This window comes from Pelophylax lessonae, assembly GCF_965119305.1.
Source record: "Pelophylax lessonae genome assembly, chromosome: 6".
Classification (NCBI taxonomy): domain Eukaryota; kingdom Metazoa; phylum Chordata; class Amphibia; order Anura; family Ranidae; genus Pelophylax; species Pelophylax lessonae.
The window spans coordinates 75603738-75622577 of NC_138773.1; the positions used below are offsets into that span (position 1 = coordinate 75603738).

The 18840-nt window shown below is 42.2% G+C and overlaps 1 protein-coding gene across 1 annotated transcript in view; it reads left to right on the plus strand.

Moving 5' to 3' along the window:
* Positions 1–12686, plus strand: part of AMDHD2 (amidohydrolase domain containing 2) — a 38450-nt gene extending 25764 nt beyond the window's left edge. Inside the window, exons 7-11 of the mRNA XM_082260564.1 lie at positions 1157–1301; positions 1467–1574; positions 5441–5509; positions 8954–9055; positions 12460–12686. Coding sequence (XP_082116690.1) covers positions 1157–1301; positions 1467–1574; positions 5441–5509; positions 8954–9055; positions 12460–12545 — 510 coding nt within the window. The 3' untranslated portion in view covers positions 12546–12686. The remainder of the gene's footprint in view (positions 1–1156; positions 1302–1466; positions 1575–5440; positions 5510–8953; positions 9056–12459) is intronic.
* The last annotated feature ends 6154 nt before the right edge of the window (positions 12687–18840 follow it).

Below are 18840 nucleotides of genomic sequence, written 5' to 3' on the forward strand. Positions count from 1 at the left end.
AGGCAGCCTCTTTAGTGATCCTGCACTGGTGATTTTTTTGGTAGAAATGGAATTGCTTCCCTGAAATTATCCTTCCTGTTCAGTGACATTATGTTCACATTCATTAACCTCAGTTCACAATGATAACACACCATGATAAGGATACTTATTTAACCATTATTTTCAGCAGAGTCCATTGAGATTCAAAATTCACAGTCACATGGCTAAATAAAGATCCTCATCCTTGTGTTTAAAGCTTTTTAAACTGAGCCTACTGTCTGCTAAAATTACAAACTGAAACGCTTATTAATCGGAGTTCCGGCCTCGGAAACGTTTTTTAGATAAAAATACCCCCGGGACAGTCAGGGCTAGTGCATTTCAGAATGGATAGCCTCTGAACTGTCCCAGGTTGCACTTACCTTGAAAATGTCTTGTCCAGCGCTGCCATCTCAGGTGTGGGCAGCTGAAGCCAGAGCGTCCTCTTCCGTGTCCTCTTCGGTCCCAGAATGCCCTGCACCGGCCCCGCTCATCAGTTCCGGGGCAGGCGCGTCATCCCTGCACAGCTTCTGGGCATGCCCAGAAGCTGTTTAGCAGGGAATGACGTGCCTGCACCGGAACTGATGAGCGGGGCCAGTGCAGGCGCGTTGACTCCTGGGAGCGATGACGTTCATCTCCCAGGAGTCAACGCAAGCAGGAAGAGACGGCGGAAGGGGAAGAAAGGGAAGTATATTTTCTTCAATAATGAGGTAAGTAAACAAGAAAAAAAAAACGGGACTATCCATTTCTTTTTTAGGTGATTGTCAGCAAGCGGATGGCCCAAAGTGGTTTTTGAGGCCGGAACTCAGCTTTAAGCCTGTCCCGAACCAATTAATTTTGTATATTACTCATATAAAATTCTCAGTGTATGTTAGCAATTGTAAATGTACTTTTTACTTTAACAGAGCCTTGTTTAAGCCGCCATACACATATAGATTGTTTTTTTCAGTTTAGCCTAACCAGGTACCTGCTAGAGAGTGAATATTACAAAGCTTTTTATAGCAATCAGGGTGATGAGATTAAATAGGTTAGTTTTTATAAGTGGACACACATCTAGGTATGAGGATGTCTTATAACAAGCAATTTGCTGATTTCCTGCATGAATGACGTGCTTTTTGTAATCATGAAAACTTCCTTCTAGTTCCACCACCGTGATCCCGGCATTGTTGGGCTGTTGACCAGTGATCGCATTCCAGCTGGGAGGACAGTTTATTATGGGATGATTGCAGATGGAATACACACAAACCCTGCTGCACTGAGAATTGCACACCGCGCACACCCTAATGGTGAGTGTGCTGTGATTGGATTGGAAGGAGCTTGTTTCTGCATCATAACTCAAGCACAATGCAACAATGAGATTACTTTGAAGCAGCAACGCCTCTCCTCTTTTCCTATACATGCCATCCATTTCCACGTAGAAACACACATTGTATGTATCTTGTGTATTGCAGGCCTGGTTCTGGTGACAGACGCCATCACAGCCATGGGTCTAGGACCTGGTAAACACACTCTGGGCCAGCAGGAAATCCTCATTGATGGGTTGAATGCCTATGTGGCTGGTGAGTAGATCACTAGAGACTGGACTCCTTGTATACAGATATGGAATCTCTTAGGGGCCTCTTTAATTCTTTATAAAGCCCAGTATTTTTTTTTCTTCTTATTTTATATAGGGTGGTAAATAGTTAACATGTTGCCTATTTTTGCATTATATAAGAGATTTTGCTTCTTACTGTCATGTAGGCACTAGGTATAGTTACATTGGTCTAACTTGGACCAATGTACCATACCCATGCAATCCTTCTAGAATCTAGAAAGCACTGTAGTAGGCACCTGCTACTCCAGTGATCTCCACTAGCTTCTGTGTTCTGTGCCAAGCAACTGGTCTGCTGCATTGTGAACATAGAAATTCATCTGGTCTACATGGTAGGGTTGCCACCTCATCCCTTTTAACCTGAACACATATTAACCACTTCTGGAGCAGAAGGTTTTACTCCCTTAATGATCAGGTCATTTTTTTGCGATATGGCACTGTGTTATTTTAACTGCCAATTGCACAAATGTGCAATGCTGTACCCAAATAAAATTGATGTAATTTTTCCCCACAAATGGAGCTTTCTTTTGGTGGTATTTGATCACCTCTGCGGTTTAAATTTTTTGTGCTCTAAACAAAAAAAAGTGACAATTTTGAAAAAATAAAAACCCCAATATTTTTTACTTTCTGCTATAAAACACGGCCTAAATTAATGAACAAATTTGATTTTTTTAATTATTTTATTGGCTAATTTATATTCTGCTACATATTTTTGGTAAAAGAAAATCCCAGGTTTATATTGATTGGTTTGCGCAAATGTTTTTTAGCGTCTACAAATTATGGGATATTTTTATGGAATTTTTATACATTTTTTTTTTTTTTAAAACTAGCAATGGCGGTGATCAGCGATTTTTAGGGGGACTTCGACATTGAGGCAGACAAATCGGACATCTGACACTTTTGACACTTTTTGGGGATGAATGACGCTAATGCAGTGATCAGTGCTAAAAAAAAAAAAAAAATGCATTGTTACTGTACTAATGACACTGGCAGGGAAGGGGTTAACATTAGGGGTGATCAAAGGGTTAAATGTGTCCCTAGGGGGTGCTTTCTAACTGGTGGGGGGGTTGCACTGATTGGGGATAGACAGAGATCCTGGTTCCTGCTTAGCAGGAGCACATGATCTCCATCTTGTCCCCTTGCATAATGAAGATCTGCCTTGTTTACATAGGCAGATTGCCGTTCTGCCTCTCCCAGGGATGATCGTGGGTGGCTGGTGGACAGCGGGTCCGCCGGACCCATTGATTGGCATCCCTGCTAGCCAATCATAGCGTGATCGTGCCATCTAGAGGCTATTGAATGAAACGACGTACAGGTACGTCGTTTTGCGAGATAGTGCCACTTTGCTGCAGTATATACATGGTGGTTGGTTGGCAAGTGGTTACCTACACAGGTTCTGAAGCTAATTTAATGCAGATAAGGCACTACGTTTTTATTTACCATCTTAATCAGCCACAGAACCTGTGTAATTAATATGTGTTTGGGTTTAAAGGGATGAGGAGGCAACCCTACTACATGGGCATCATTCAGAGAATGCTTTGCATTTTCTCAATGGATGCCAACCATTTTCTGATTGGACAAGGTGGAGATGTGGGGTGGTGATGTCAGGTTTGACAGGGTGACAGGTTTCTTTAGAATGTAACTACTTTTTCTTTCTTGGAGGCTATAACAGGGCCACTGGCATTCAATGGAAAAGATCTGGTTGCCAGATCACTGTCCAAACTGTGAGTAAATAATACAGTGCTACAACCTCCCCAATAATCCTCCATGGCTGGGATACCGGTGCTCTGGCATGGGTTGCTGAAGCCACTTGAAAGCTGTATACATGAAGAAAGCCGGCACCACAGTAAATCTCAGTAAAAAACATCAGCTTTATTGAACAGCGATGTGGAAAGCCAACAAATGTTAACACGTTTCAGCCTAGTCGCCCTTACTCATGACTCTTGTCATGAGTAAGGCCGAGCAGGCTGAAACACGTTGACATTAGTTGACTTTCCACAAGCTGATGTTTTTACTGAGGTTTACCGTGGTGCCGGCTTTCCTTGTGCATACTGTCCAAACTGCACCTGTTATTGCTTAGAACTACTAAAGACCATCATCTCAAATAGTTATTACTAGTAAAAGCCATGTATGGCAAAGATATAAAAATAGTTCTTTTCATTCAGCGTCAAATTAAACTCTGCCCCTAGGCAGTCAAAACCTTTGGGCCCCCCCTCGCAGAGGTTTCTCATGTGTGCGTTGTGAGATAACATTGAACTAAGTAGAGTGCACATTGGAAGCTAGATGGAGATGAGAATCGCTACCATATATTACAGGTACGGAGGTTGCACCACATATTTTTACAAACGGACAGCTGAAAGAAGATGAGCTTTTAAGAGACAAACTATAATGTAAAACTGATGTCTATGGTTTATGTATATTTGATGTCTATGGTTTATGTATTTTAGGTTGTTATTGGGTACATTACATTAATACAGTATTTTCTCTATAGAGTCTTTATTGTAAAGTTCTTGTTTCTTTGAGTTGATTCCTTTTCTTTTTATCTTTTGTAAACAAGTTAGGAAAGTGTCATTGTAATTTTCTTTCAAGATCAAATCAATATTACTTTGAACTGTTGTTGTGGGGCCCTTAAATGGCAAAGGGCCCATAGGCCAGTGCCTACTCTGCCTATTTGGTAATCCAGCACTATGGCCATTGATGTTTGAGAACACTGGGGGAGATTTAAGCCCCGTACACACGTACTGATCGTCGGCCGAACGATCGGCTGTCTTTTGTCCAGGGCTGTCGTGTCTGTTGAAAACTGCAAAAGACTGCACACGAATTTTGTCGGCCAACAACAGCCGACTGCAGAAGTGATGTCATGTGATGGTTAACTTTCCTTGTCTTTTTTCTTTTCTGAGCATGCCCAGTCTTGCAAATCTGCTGTCTGTCGGCCGAAATCTGTACTGACTGGCGAACAATCGGCCGTTCTGGTGTTGGCCAACAAAAATTTTAATGCCTGCACGACAGATTCTGTTCGGTCGAAAATGCGCTGTCGGAAGCATCATACTAACAAGCCTACAATCGGCCGATCGGTCGTCGGCCGAATATTTACGGCCGACAATCGCTACGTGTGTACGGGGCTTTACTAAAACTGGTGCACACAGAATCTGCTTCCAAGTTTTAGCCCCCTATTCACATTGGAGTGATTTGACAGGTCAGAGTGCAGCCTATTGCCGCCAATCAGAGCGTCCCAATTGGTGCAATGCCGACTTTGCGGCACCGCACCAATGTCCAAAATTAGTTCCTGCATCTGGAACGATTTGAATAGACATCTGTGCATGAGCCCACACAGATGTCTTTCAAGTCGCCCCCGAAGTCGGACTAAAATGCGGCTTTGAAATCATATGAGTTGAGATGAACTCACATGATTTCAAAGCCGCGTTCATTGTGAACGAGGGCTCATTGTCTAAGCTTGAATTGAACAAGCTGAAGTTAGAAGCTGATTGGTTACTACAGTATATAAACCCATACGTGCAGCGCTAGTGAATGATGCAAAGTGACATAACATGTTTTAAATACCAAAGTCCATAAACTGTCCATAAAGAAGTGAAAAAAGTTAATTGTCCAGTAATTGAGCAAACACTCTTTGAAAAGGTACCACAAGTCCCAGCATGCAAATGTTATATGATTGGTTACTATACACAGCTGCACCAGATTCTGTGTGCATCAGTTTTAATAAATTTCCCCCACTATTTCCACTGTTCATATTAACTATTATTAGAAGAATTTTTTGCTGACCTATTAAATTATAAGATTTATTTTATTTGTTTTACTTTTCCTTCTGCTATACAGGGACACATACGCTGGCTGGCAGCATTGCTACAATGGACATGTGTGTAAGGCACTTTCATGAAGCCACAGGTTAGTGATATCAAGATTCCAGTATCTGGTTAAGACTTTTCAGTGGTGTTCATTCGGTTTCATGCACATACATAGCTTCAATTCAGCAAATAATAACATGCAGTAGTTTCTCCACTTTAAATGTTTTTTTTTTTTAACTGGAGTTATTTGTGCCCTACACTTGTACTTCATTGATATTTGCTCCAGCTCTAAGGCCCCTTTCACACAGGTGGACCGTTCAGATCCACCTGTCAGTTTTTTTGGCAGATCTGAACTGTCACCCCATGCATCTCTATGGGGCATCGGATGTCAGCGGAGACTGTCAAATCTGGACAGATGGAAACCCTATTTTCCATCCGTCCAGTGGATCGGATCGGATGGGATCAGATGAAAACGGACTGACGGTCCGTTCCCATCCAATTCCCCATAGAGATGCATGGGGACCTGACAGCTGTATCTCTGCACACAGCGCGCAGAACAGCTGTCATCCTCCTGCTCAGCGGGGGATCGGCGGAGATAAACGGACTGTGTGAAAGAGCCCTAAAGCTTAAGGAGAGCATGCAAGAGCCAGGGCATTGCACCTGCGATCCACTTATCATGGTAGCAATGCTTTGTAGGCTACAATGCAAAAATATAAAATGCACGTTTTTGCTTTTTTTTTTTTGGTGGGGGTAAATGGGTACATTTATAACTTTTTTTTTTTTTTTTTTTTCTCCTTAAGCAAGCAAACAGGTTTAATAGTCATTTCATATGAAATGTCATACTAAAGAACTGTCTGATTCTTGCTCTAGCTACCAACCCGCTGCTCCCTTTGATGGTCTAAAACGCCTAGCAACAGGAAAAGGATGTCATTGCTAAGGAGGGACCACAAATAGTTCTGGCAGATGCTGCTTAGATATTGCCCAATCTTCCTGTGATTTTTTTCAAATGTGCACTGGAAAATGAATTCTAAATCTTGTCATTATTGGCAACTCTCATGACTCTTCTTCTTTCAGATGCACTGATAACTGAGGTCCACATATAGATAGTACTAGTGCATGGGCCATATTTGTACATCAATAAATGACATGAACTGTGTCCACTCCTATGCACCATGACTATTGTCTGCAGTCATTGTCACATTCTGAGTATTGATTGTAGTGCTGGGGTTAAATTAATCCTCTATTGACAGCTGGGGGTTTTAAATGCCAGAGGCAGGCTGTCCTGGTGACCTGCGTATCCATCTGCTCTTATTTAACTCTTCCTGTTTGCTTTGGTTACTTGGCAGCTGAATTCCAGGATTTCCCTTTTTCCAAATGACTGATTAGTGCACATGAAAGGTGAAGATGTACATCTTCCGCTTAGAAATTTCTAGACTGACTATTTTTTTTTTTTTAAATGTGTCTCATTTAAAGCACCAGGCATGTTTAATCATTAAACTAGATGTAACTCCTAATTAGATGGCATTTCGTTTGCTAAAACGCACTGTGTATTGAATATGATTCGCACATTTTTTTCCTTTTTAGAATAACTGTTATATATATAGAGAGAGAGAGAGAGAGATAGATATATATATATATATGGATAGATGGATACAGATGTGTGTGTGTGTGTGTGTGTGTATATATATATATATATATATATATATATATATATATATATATATATATATATATATATATATATATCATTTTTTTTTTTTATCCTTTGTCGCATTCCAACTCTGCCTATCCACTCTGCATCCTTTTAGCAGTCACCTCATTGCTCAAGGTGGGTTTCCTGATAGTAACAATGGTGGACCATGCCTGTGTAATGAGTGCCAGCAGGGTTTCTTAAGCTGTCCATATACTGTTAGTTTTCTTTTTTTTTTTAAAAACAAAAAACCTAGGGGTCTTGCACACTGGCAGTAATGCCTACTGTCCTGCGATATAGCAGCAGCTGGTAAGCGTTCAGGAGGTGCTACTACAATCTCTTTTATTGTTTTTTAATTGCAGAACAGCAATTTTACAATGCAGGACTGCTCTGCAAATGTGATGCCAAGCGTTTGGCTCACGGTTGCGGTGCGGCCCTTATTGATCCTGATGGGCAAGTTTTGCAGGCAGTGCCACTTGTTAAAATTTGCAGCCCTAGTTAAAAGTGCTGTGGCTGCAGCCCTGTCAGGCTGTATTTTTAGAATTTTGGTGGGCAGCTGGGAATGGGGGGAAGGGGGGGCAGTAAAACCATGGCTGTTTTTGCCACTCCCCAACCGCCAGTGTGAAAGAGTCCTTACAAATTCCTTGATCCACACAACCAAGGTGGATGGAGGAATCCTCCCCACGGGATATTGCAGGGATCCTCAAACTACGGCCATCCAGCTGTTGCAGAACTACACATCCTATGAGGCATTGTAAAACTCTGACATTCACAGACATGACAAGGCATGATGGAAATTGTAGTTCTTGAATAACTGGAGGGCCATAGTTTGAAATTTGAAGTCCCCTGGGATGCCTGCCGCTCTCAAAATACACTGATCAGCATTTGCAGACCTAGAAAATAAAATTAAAAAAAAAAGGTCAAAACCGTATTCATAAAACGTCCGTGGTCTATGATGTGTGGTGCTTTAGCAAACTAAATCTCATTGTTAGTTCACATGTACTTTACTTTCTTACGAACAATGGCATGACATGAAGTGAAGCTACGCTTCATAAGGATTGCTTCATCATAAGGCCCTTCTAATTAAATAGTCCTTGTGAAATTCCTCAAGGCACTTCATGTCACACTGTTGTTTGTGATCACTTAGCTTGAATAAATGTGCTCTATGCCTTGATGTTCGTGTGTGCGGTCCTTTTATCTTGGAAGGTTAAATACCAATATGGCAGTTTGGGACCAGGAACCACCCCTGGAATATAAGTGAGCTGGCCTAGCTTGGTTGACCAATAACATTTTATATGTGAATATGGCCAACTTTATCTGTGTAATTGTTTGTGTTTCCACACTCACAAGATTGCCAGCCATTCGTTTTTATCAGTAACGTTGAAGAGGAAGTAAACTCTTCTTTTTTTTTTTTCTTCCTTGCAGAGTAAATGCATAATGTACTAGTATGCATCGCATACTAGCACATTATCTGACACGCGTTATCCCCACTGGCAGCCGCATCCATCTTCGCCCTTCTTCGTTCCGGGTCTGCAGACTCTGGTTGTATTACTGGCTGGTGTCGCGTGACGTCACCTCCCGCACATGCGCGTGGGAGCTGCCGGTCACAGCACAGGGCTCTGAAGAAACGGCACAGGCGGCTGTTTCTTCAGAGCGCATTCGCCGATGACATCATCAGCTGCATGCAATGTAAATATCTCCTAAATGGTTAAAGTTTAGGTGATATTTACAGCACCTATAGGTAAGACTTACCTATAGGTAAAAGTTCTAAAGGTGAGTTTACAACCACTTTAACAATATTGTACCTCGGTCATAGTATGTTAGAGATTTACTGAGCAGTGTGTCTTCTTCCAGGTTGTACAGTGGAGGAAGCACTAGAAGCTGCCTCTCTTCATCCAGCACAACTCCTGGGCCTACAGAACCGCAAGGGGACTTTGGATTTTGGAGCAGATGCAGGTACAGCAGTGACCTAGATCAACACAGTCCTACTGGATGTAGAGATGATAGATCTATAACATATGAAAAAGAAAATATTATAGCTAGCACTCACAAATGGCCTAATACAGGACATAAACCACACACACACAGCCTAAAGGGCCATACACACTATAAGATTTTCTGAAGACTTTTTCCTTCAGATTTACCTTTTCTATGTAGTTCAAGGGCCTGCCAGATTGCATACAAATTGAAAGTGTTAGGTTTGACCTCATATTATATGGTTTTGGTAAATCTAAAGGAAAAAGTCTTCAGCAAATCTTATAGTGTGTATGGCCCATTAGTCTGTAGGGTTCAATATTGAGTTGGCTCACCCTTTGCAGCTATAACCGCTTCAACTCTTCTGGGAAGGCTGTCCACAAGGTTTAGGAGTGTGTCTATGGGAATGTTTGACCATTCTTCCGGAAGCCCATTTGTGAGGTCAGGCACTGATGTTGGGCGAGAAGGGTTGGCAGGCAGTCTCCGCTCTAATTCATCCCAAAGATGTTCTGTCGGATTGAGGTCAGGACTCTGTGCAGGCCAGTCAAGTTCCTCCACCCCAAACTCACTCATCCATGTCTTTATAGACCTTACTTTGTGCACCGGTGCGAAGTCGTGTTGGAACAGGAAGGGCCATCCCCAAACTGTTCCCACAAAGTTGGGAGCATGAAATAGTCCAAAATGTCTTGGTATGCTGACGACTTAAGAGTTCCCTTCACTGCAACTAAGGGGCCAAGCCCAACTCCTGAAAAACAACCCCACACCATAATTCCCCCTCCACCAAAAGATTTGGACCATTGCACAAAGCAAGGTCTCTGCATCACATGTGAGTATTATCTAGAGTCATCTGCATGCAAATGCAGCCCACCTAGGAACTCCTTCTGAGACCCAGCCTACTGTTTGCATCAGGGTTGAGGACTCTTGAGAGACGTACTGAAGCAGGGTGCTGTGGTGTTTTCAGGAAGCTATGTACAGCACCCTGCCAAACTCTCCTACCAGGCTTGATCTGCATGTATTGCGTAGAGAAGCACAGAGCCCCAGTGATGATCTCACATAATGTAAAATAAGGCATGCAACAATAACAACAAATTTGTATTTAAACATTTCATTAATTGATGAGGAGGGGAGATAGAGGAACCAGGAAAGGCAAAATAGCAGAATAACTACTTCAGGACCACACTTATACTGAGACAGGACGGCCTCGCTGTGTCAAATCACGTACATGTACAGAATCTGGTACTGCAGGGTAGGGGGTGCGTGAGCATGTGCCTGCTGCCCTGGCTGTGCTGTGATTCGCTACACCACAACCCGATCGGCAGGTCCCAGCCAATGATTTATGGCCAGAACCCTCCAATTGGCTGAGTGAATGACAGAAGAGAGCCCTGTGCAGGTAAACAACACAGGGCTCTCTACTGACAGCAGCGATGCGCCGTTTTTTTCTCTCCATGCAAAGCAATAAATAAAAACCGGCACAATGCTTAGCAAAACAGCACACAGTAAACATTATTAGGCACACATTTAGCCCCCTAATTGCCCTAGATGTTACCCGCTTCCCAGCCAGTCTCATTAGTATAGTGTCGGTGTATATTATTAGCACTGGTCATTGTATTCATGTCACTGGTGATGTTAGTGGCAGTTAGTCTTTTTCCCCCAGTGTCAGTTGGTGTCAGATTGCCACCGGCCTCTCACAGTCCCACTAGAAGTCACTGATCACCTCCATAACTAGTATGAAATATGAAGAAAAAAAAATTCAAGTATATACAGGGGGTAAAATAAGTATTAAAGACATTACCATTTTTCTAGGTAAATATATTTCTAAAGGTGCTATCGACATGAAATTTTCACCACGTTTAACAACCCATGCAATCCATGCATACAAAGAAACCAAAACTAAGAAGTTCAGAAATTAAGTAAGTTATGTGTAATAAAATAGAAAGCACGGGGAAAAAGTATTGATTACATAACGCTAATTTATTTAATACTTTGTAAAAAATCTGGCAGTGCCTTCCTCAGAGTGGTCACTAGGACAGGAAGTGAGAGGAAATCTCCCTAATGAAAACACGGACAGCCATTAAAGCAGTGGCGGCTGGTGCATTGGGGGCGCAGGGGCGTCGCCCCCCCTATCCATGCGTCAGGCCCCCTAATCTACATGCGGGGCGCCGGACGCATGGAGCTCAATGGGGTTTTTTTTTTCCTGAGTCACCTGATTAGAGCCAGAGGCTCTAATAGGCTTCAGAAAAGGGTGGACCTGGGGCGCAGAGCAGTGCGCCCTGGGCCCACCTATTGTGTGACAATAGCGAATGAAAATTCGCTATTGTCTCACGGATCCTCCTCCTTGCCAATCAGGAAGCGGGTCCAAGACGGCCACGGCACGTTGGTCATTGAAGGGGGGGGCATGTTGGTCTCTCTGCATTGAAAGGGGGCACGCTGGTCTCTCTGCATTGAAAGGGGGCACGCTGGTCATTCTGCATTGAAAGGGGGCACGCTGGTCATTCTGCATTGAAAGGGGGCACGCTGGTCATTCTGCATTGAAAGGGGGCACGCTGGTCATTCTGCATTGAATGGGGGCACGCTGGTCTCTCTGTATTGAAAGGGGGCACGCTGGTCTCTCTGTATTGAAAGGGGGCACGCTGGTCTCTCTGCATTGAAAGGGGGCACGCTGGTCATTCTGCATTGAATGGGGGCACGCTGGTCATTCTGCATTGAATGGGGGCACGCTGGTCATTCTGCATTGAATGGGGGCACGCTGGTCATTCTGCATTGAATGGGGGCACGCTGGTCATTCTGCATTGAAAGGGGGCACGCTGGTCATTCTGCATTGAAAGGGGGCACGCTGGTCATTCTGCATTGAATGGGGGCACGCTGGTCATTCTGCATTGAATGGGGGCACGCTGGTCATTCTGCATTGAATGGGGGCCCGCTGGTCATTCTGCATTGAAAGGGGGCACACTGGTCATTCTGCATTGAAAGGGGGCACACTGGTCATTCTGCATTGAAAGGGGGCACACTGGTCTCTCTGCATTGAAAGGGGGCACACTATACCTTGATTATACCTTGATTACTGAAGGCCCCTTTCACACTTTTGTGACCTCAAAGTCACGCAATTTTTTTACAGCGTTTTTTGCCGCAAAGCAATGCCTATTACATTTTTCTGTTTGCCCCCCCCCCCCTCCAAAAAATTTTGAGCACTAGCCGCCACTGCATTAAAGTCAGGAAGAGGTTCTAACCCCCTTACTGCTCTATCTATGACTATAAATGATTAGATGATTGATTTCTCTTGTACCCTGAAATTACCCTTTTTAACTGAGTAATTCGGTATACATCTAGCCTTTTCATTATTCTTTATGTCTTTTCTTGCACTTTTTTAATTCTATTTTTTCCCACAGATTTTGTTTTACTGGATGATGGTCTGAATGTGGAAGCAACCTACATAGCAGGAGAGGCTGTATGGATGAATCCGGCTTTTACATAAGACGTGGAAGTGCGCGGACTTACCCGAGGAACTGCTTTATTTCCATCCTTCTGCTACAGTGCCTTATTTACTGGCTGCTGATCAGGAGATGAGTCCATTCTTTTGTGCATGACCATATAGCAGCCACTAGATGTCGCCAGAGTGCCATGAAAAAGAGCCATCGACCTCTGTTATGATATAGACAATCGTGGTCGATAGACGCGACAATCTGGTTATCTGTGAGAAATGAGTCAGTAGCTTGCTGTAATAATCACAGAGCAATAAAATATAGCTGAAATATTAGATTTGGGTTGCTATAGGGAGTTGAACTATCTTCAAGCTCATTATATTTCATCTCTATAATCTAATGACAAGATTTCTCCCAAGAGTAGCCTTCTCTGTCTCCCACAAAACCAAAGCAAAAATGTCTTTGGATCTTGCAGATCTACATCGTGAAAAATCCTAAAGGGACCTTAAAGCCCACATCAAGTTGCAAAAAATAGATGATGGGGTTGATTTACTAAAACTGGAGAGTGCAAAATCTGGTACAGCTGTGCATGGGAACCAATTAGCTTCTAACTTCAGCTTGTTCAATTAAGCTTTGACACAAAAAAGAAAACTGGAAGCTGGATTCTAGGACAATATCCCCCTTGGACAATACCCCCCCCCCTGTACAATATCCCCCTAGACAATATCTAAATATATAAATACCTCTAACCCTAACCCTCTAACCCTATATCCAGGGGGAGGTTTTCCCGGGGGATATTGCCCGGGGGGGGGGGGGGGGGATATTATCATTATCCGGGGGGGATGTTGTCCCAGGGGGATTATGTCCAGGGGGATGTTTTCCGGGGGGATATTGTCCTGATACCGGAAGCTGATTGGCTACCATGCACAGCTGCACCAGATTCTGCACTCTCCAGTTTTAGCAAATCAACTTCATTGTATTTCCAGCTTACATTTTCTAGCGTTACCTGCACTTTCCTTCTACAGGAGTTATGCACGGTGTTGAAATATGAATGTGCAGTTCAATAAGCACCAAAGTTACTCTACCGTTCAAAGGTTTGGGGGTCACCCAGATAATTTCATGTTTTCCATAAAAACTCACACTTTTATTCATCAAATGAGTTGCAAAATGAATAGAAAATATAGTCAAGACATTGACGAGGTTAGAAATAATGATTTTTATTTGAAATAATAATTATGTCCTTCAAGCTTTGCTTTCATCAAAGAATTCTCCATTTGCAGCAAGGTAATCAGAAGAAATTTCACCCCACGCTTCCTGAAGCACCTCCCACAAGTTGTATTGGCTTGATGGGCACTTCTTACGTACCATATGGTCAAGCTGCTCCCACAGCAGCTCAATAGGGTTGAGATCTGGTGACTGGGCTGGCCAGTCCATTACAGACAGAATACCAGCTGTAGCCCCGCCCCTTGTAACTGAGCCTTCCATTGGAAATGGAAAAATCATAAGATCAGTACAGTTTAAGTCTACATTTTGGCTGACTTTAGAAAGGGAACACTTTTAAATCACTAACGTGTACTGAAATGGACACAGCAGACCTTATGTATGAATTGTGGAGGAAGATAAAGCCGTAATAAACCCAAAACCAAAAATGTAATATGTTGCAGTTTACCAATCATTAGATGTGGTGGCTGCATTTGTTTTTATTTTTTTAAGCCTTTTCCTATTTTTTCTCCTGGTGATCTGGTCAATAACGCATCTCCTGTATTAAGGTGCCCCACTGTGAATGAAGGAGCAACAGATACATCTCTGGACAGCATCATTGTCAGTTGGGGAGGTAGCGATAGATGTACTAGCAGATATACAGTATCTCACAAAAGGGAGTACACCCCTCACATTTTTGTAAATATTTTTTTTTTTTATCTTTTCATGTGACAACACTGAAGAAATTACACTTTGCTACAATGTAAAGTAGTGAGTGTACTGCTTGTTAATGTCTAAACCGCTGGCAACAAAAGTGAGTACACCCCTAAGTTAAAATGTCCACATTGGGCCCAATTAGCCATTTTTCCTCCCTGGTGTCATGTGACTCGTTAGTGTTACAAGGTCTCAGGTGTGAATGGGGAGTAGGTGTGTTAAATTTGGTGTTATCGCTCTCACTCTCTCATACTGGTCCCTGGAAGTTCAACATGGCACCTCATGGCAAAGAACTCTCTTAGGATCTGAAAAAAAGAAGTGTTGCTCTACAAAAAGATGGCCAAGGCTATAAGAATATTGCCAAGACCCTGAAACTGAGCTGCAGCATGGTGGTCAAGACCATACAGCGGTTTAACGGGACAGGTTCCACTCAGAACAGACCTCGCCATGGTCAACCAAAGAAGTTGAGTGCATGTGCTCAGTGTCATATCCAGAGGTTGTCTTTGGGAAATAGACATATGAGTGCTGTCAGCATTGCTGCAGATGTTGAAGGGGTAGGGGGGGGTCAGCCTGGCAGTGCTCAGACCATATGCCACACACTGCATCAAATTGGTCTGCATGGCTGTCATCCCAGAGGGAAGCCTCTTCTAAAGATGATGCACAAGAAAGCCTGCAAACAGTTTGCTGAAGACAAGCAGACTAAGGACATGGATTACTCGAACCATGTCCTGTGGTCCGATGAGACCAAGATAAACTTATTTGGTTCCGATGGTGTCAAAGGTGTGTGGCGGCAACCAGGTGAGGAGTACAAAGACAAGTGTGCCTTGCCTACACACTATTTTATCTCACAAATATACAGCCAAGTATTAGTCAAAATGTTTAATCCTTTTCCTAATAATCAGCAGCACCCAGCAGCCTGTTCTTCCACGCTGTATTGCACATCAGTACTTGACCCTGGTTCTCCATTTATATTGCACATCAGATCTTGAGCCAGTACTTTCTTGCACTTCAGTACTTTAGAATGCAGCCACAAGGTGGCACTACAGCACCTCAGTATGGTTTTTAAAAAGAAACCATACAAAGAGCAGTGGTTTTAGGAAGACTACAACATCCAATCAAAATGTTGCTTTTAGCTGCCTAAAACAGTTCACCTCTTGAGAGGCCAGTCCTGCGAATTTCTGCACACCGTTGCTCCATTGTATTATGTTCTAATGTCCACTATAGTATTGCTTTTAGTGTATGTTTTGTCCTGATTAAAACTTTTGGAATTGGGGGGAAAAAAAAAAGGATATTCAGCTGTTTTAGGGAGCGGTCACGCTGGCTCCTGAACAAGTTACCACTGTGACAGCCAACAGTACTCACTTGATTGGACAGTCCCTTTCTGCCCCTTAAAGTAAAAGGACCTAAAAACAAAAAAAAAAAACATTAAAAACCTCTTATTTCATCTTGGATATAGTAGGTAGTTTCAATGGCTGCACTTTTTTTTTTGCCTTTTTATGGAGAGTTCCCCTTATCCTGTAGACCCAACAGGCATGGAGGGTTTACCCCCTCTTAGGCAGCTGCCACAGGAACACGTATCTCCATTGGACTATTCCTGTTCGAGTGCCAATGCAAAATTTCAGATTTTCCATTATTTTAATTCCCCATGACATTGATGTTCAGGGTGATTACAGAGGAATTACAGAGGATGAATCTCCCTACTTGGGACACAGACAGCAATAAAAACCTGTCAGGGGGTCAAACCTTTCACTACTCTATCCAAAGCTAAAAAAAATTTGCCTTTCATTATACTTAATTATAACTGAAGTCAAAACTTTATTTTTTATTTATGGAGAAGGATTAGAGCACCTGTCAATTTTTTACTGTCATCGTCTCTAAACATTCTATTTATCATTATCAGTGAAAGTAAAAGAAAATTCCAAATTTTGGGTTGTCTCCTGAAAAGTAATAAAGGGGGAATCCTCCAATGGGGACACTAGTTCTGGTGACCTGGGGGTCCCCAAGAGATTCCTTTAATTTGCAGGGATTTCCTCTTCGGCTATGGGACAGGAAGTGAAGAGAAATCTCCCCAATGGCAAAAATAAACCTTACAGGGCTAATAACCCTCCCTTACTCTATCCAAAATGGAAAAAAAAAAAAAAAAGTTTTACCTATCATTTTACTTTAACCACTTCAGCTCCGGAAGGTTTTACCCCGTTAATGACCAGGCCTCTTTTTGCAATTCGGCACTGCGTACTTTAACAATTGCGCGGTCGTGCGTCGCTGTACCCAAATACAATTGATGTTCCTTTTTCACACAAATAGTTTTCTTTTGGTGGTATTTGATCACCTCTGTGATTTTTAGATTTTGCGCTATTAACAAAGAAGAGCGACAATTTTGAAAAAAAAACAAATTTTTTTACTTTCTGCTATAAAACATTCCCAATATAAAAAAATTTTAAAAATCAAAATTTTTTATTAATTTAGGCCAATTTGTATTCTGCTACATATTTTTAGTAAAAAAAAAAATCCCAAAAAGCGTATTTTAATTGGTTTGCGCAAAAGTTGTTATAGCGTTTAGGAACTGCAGAATAGATTTTTGGACTCTTTATTTATTTATTTTTTTTATTAGAAATGGCGGCGATCAGTGATTTTTAGTGGGACTGCGACATTGCAGTGGACAGATTGAACCCCTAATTGACATTTTTGACACTTTTTGGGGACCAGTGACATTAATACACTAATGAGTGCTAAATAATATGCACTGTTACTGTATAAAGTACACTGGCGGGGAAGGGGTTAATACTGGGGGTGATCAAGGGGTTAATTGTATGCCTACTTGTGCTTGCTAACTGTGGGGGGGGGGGCTCTGTGACAGGCAAAGAGAGATCGGTGTTTCAGCTAAGCTGAAACACACAATCTCTCTCTGCCTGTCTGACAGAAGAGCTGTCTGCTTTGTTTACATAGGCAGACGGCTCTTCTGTCAGTGTCTCTGAAGATCGTGGGAGACCGGTGATGATCGAGCCCGCAGTCTAACACCCGCTGTGTCTAATCACCACGGGAGCGCGGTCTCAGCGCGCCGTCAAGACCGAGTGCACATAATCACATAGATCTACGTGATTATGCACAGCCAAGCTGCCCTGCCCCAGTAAATCTGCTGGTCAGCAAGTGTTTAAAGCATACAAAGCCATATAAATTATTTTTATGCTTTTTCAGATGTTGGTTAGGTAGCTATACAATCTACAGTGAAGCATAATGTATGGCATGGGGGACAATAAACATGTTTAAAAATGCAATCTACAATAAAATACATCTATCCAAGCACGTTCTCTCCTTTTTTTTTGCATGTGTAAATCCAATGCTCTTGTGAAAGTCATGATAGGGAAACTTCATTTACCTAAGCAAAAGTGAGTTAAAGTGCAACTTCTGTTCCAGTGACCACCATTTATTTCTTTTTAGGGAAGGAAATTGTCTAGTTCCAATAACCACCAAATACTCAGAATCTTTATGATACCATTCTTATGATATGTAATAAATGAATGAGTTGTGAGAGGCACAGAGCCTCTTGTTGGTGACTGTTCCTTCACACATGTACAAATATAGAAAAATAAAAAAAATCTGTGCTACAGGTACAGAAGACCTTGAAGCTGCCAGCACTAAAATTTGTGATACCAAAATAAACCAAATTGTGCAAATCAATAACAACATAAAACTGTGCACATGGTCAAATACATTGTAAATCTTCAATTATTAAAAAACAAATGTGAAAGTAGTAATCCCCAAGGCATAACCAATCACCATATAATAGTGTCCATAAATGTCCATGGAGAATCCAGGTAGAGAGAAATATGATCCAAATCAGCTCAGCAAAAGATATCCTGACAAATATCTGGCAAAAACGTACTTGAGTGATGATGTCACCTCGGATAGCCCCGCCCTATGCATTTGGTCCCTGTAGACGTCATCAGGTTGAGTGGGCCAATTCCAAAACAATAGGGACGCTATGTAAACTCTACATACTGTAAAAACAGAATGCAATACTTTACAAATTTCGTAAACCCAATTTTTTTTCACAATAGAAAATAGAAAACATATCAAATGTTTAATTTGAGAAAGTGTACCATTTAAGGAAAAAAAATAAGGTAATTTTGAAATTGATAGCAGCCACACGTCTCAAAAAAATTGAGACAGGATAATAAAAAGCTGGCAAAGTAAGTGGTACGATCAAGGAAGAGCTGGAAGAACATTTTACAACTAATTAGGTTCAGGGGCAACAGGTCAGTAGCATAATTGGGAATAAAGAGCATCTTAGAGAGTCAGAGTGTCTCAAAAGTAAAGATAGGCAGAGGTTCACCAATCTGCTCTAATTTCCATCTGGGAAGTAGCTTCAGCCACATAAAACCTGTCAGGAAATACTTCCGTGGATGACTGCAGCATTGTTACCTGAGCAGTGAC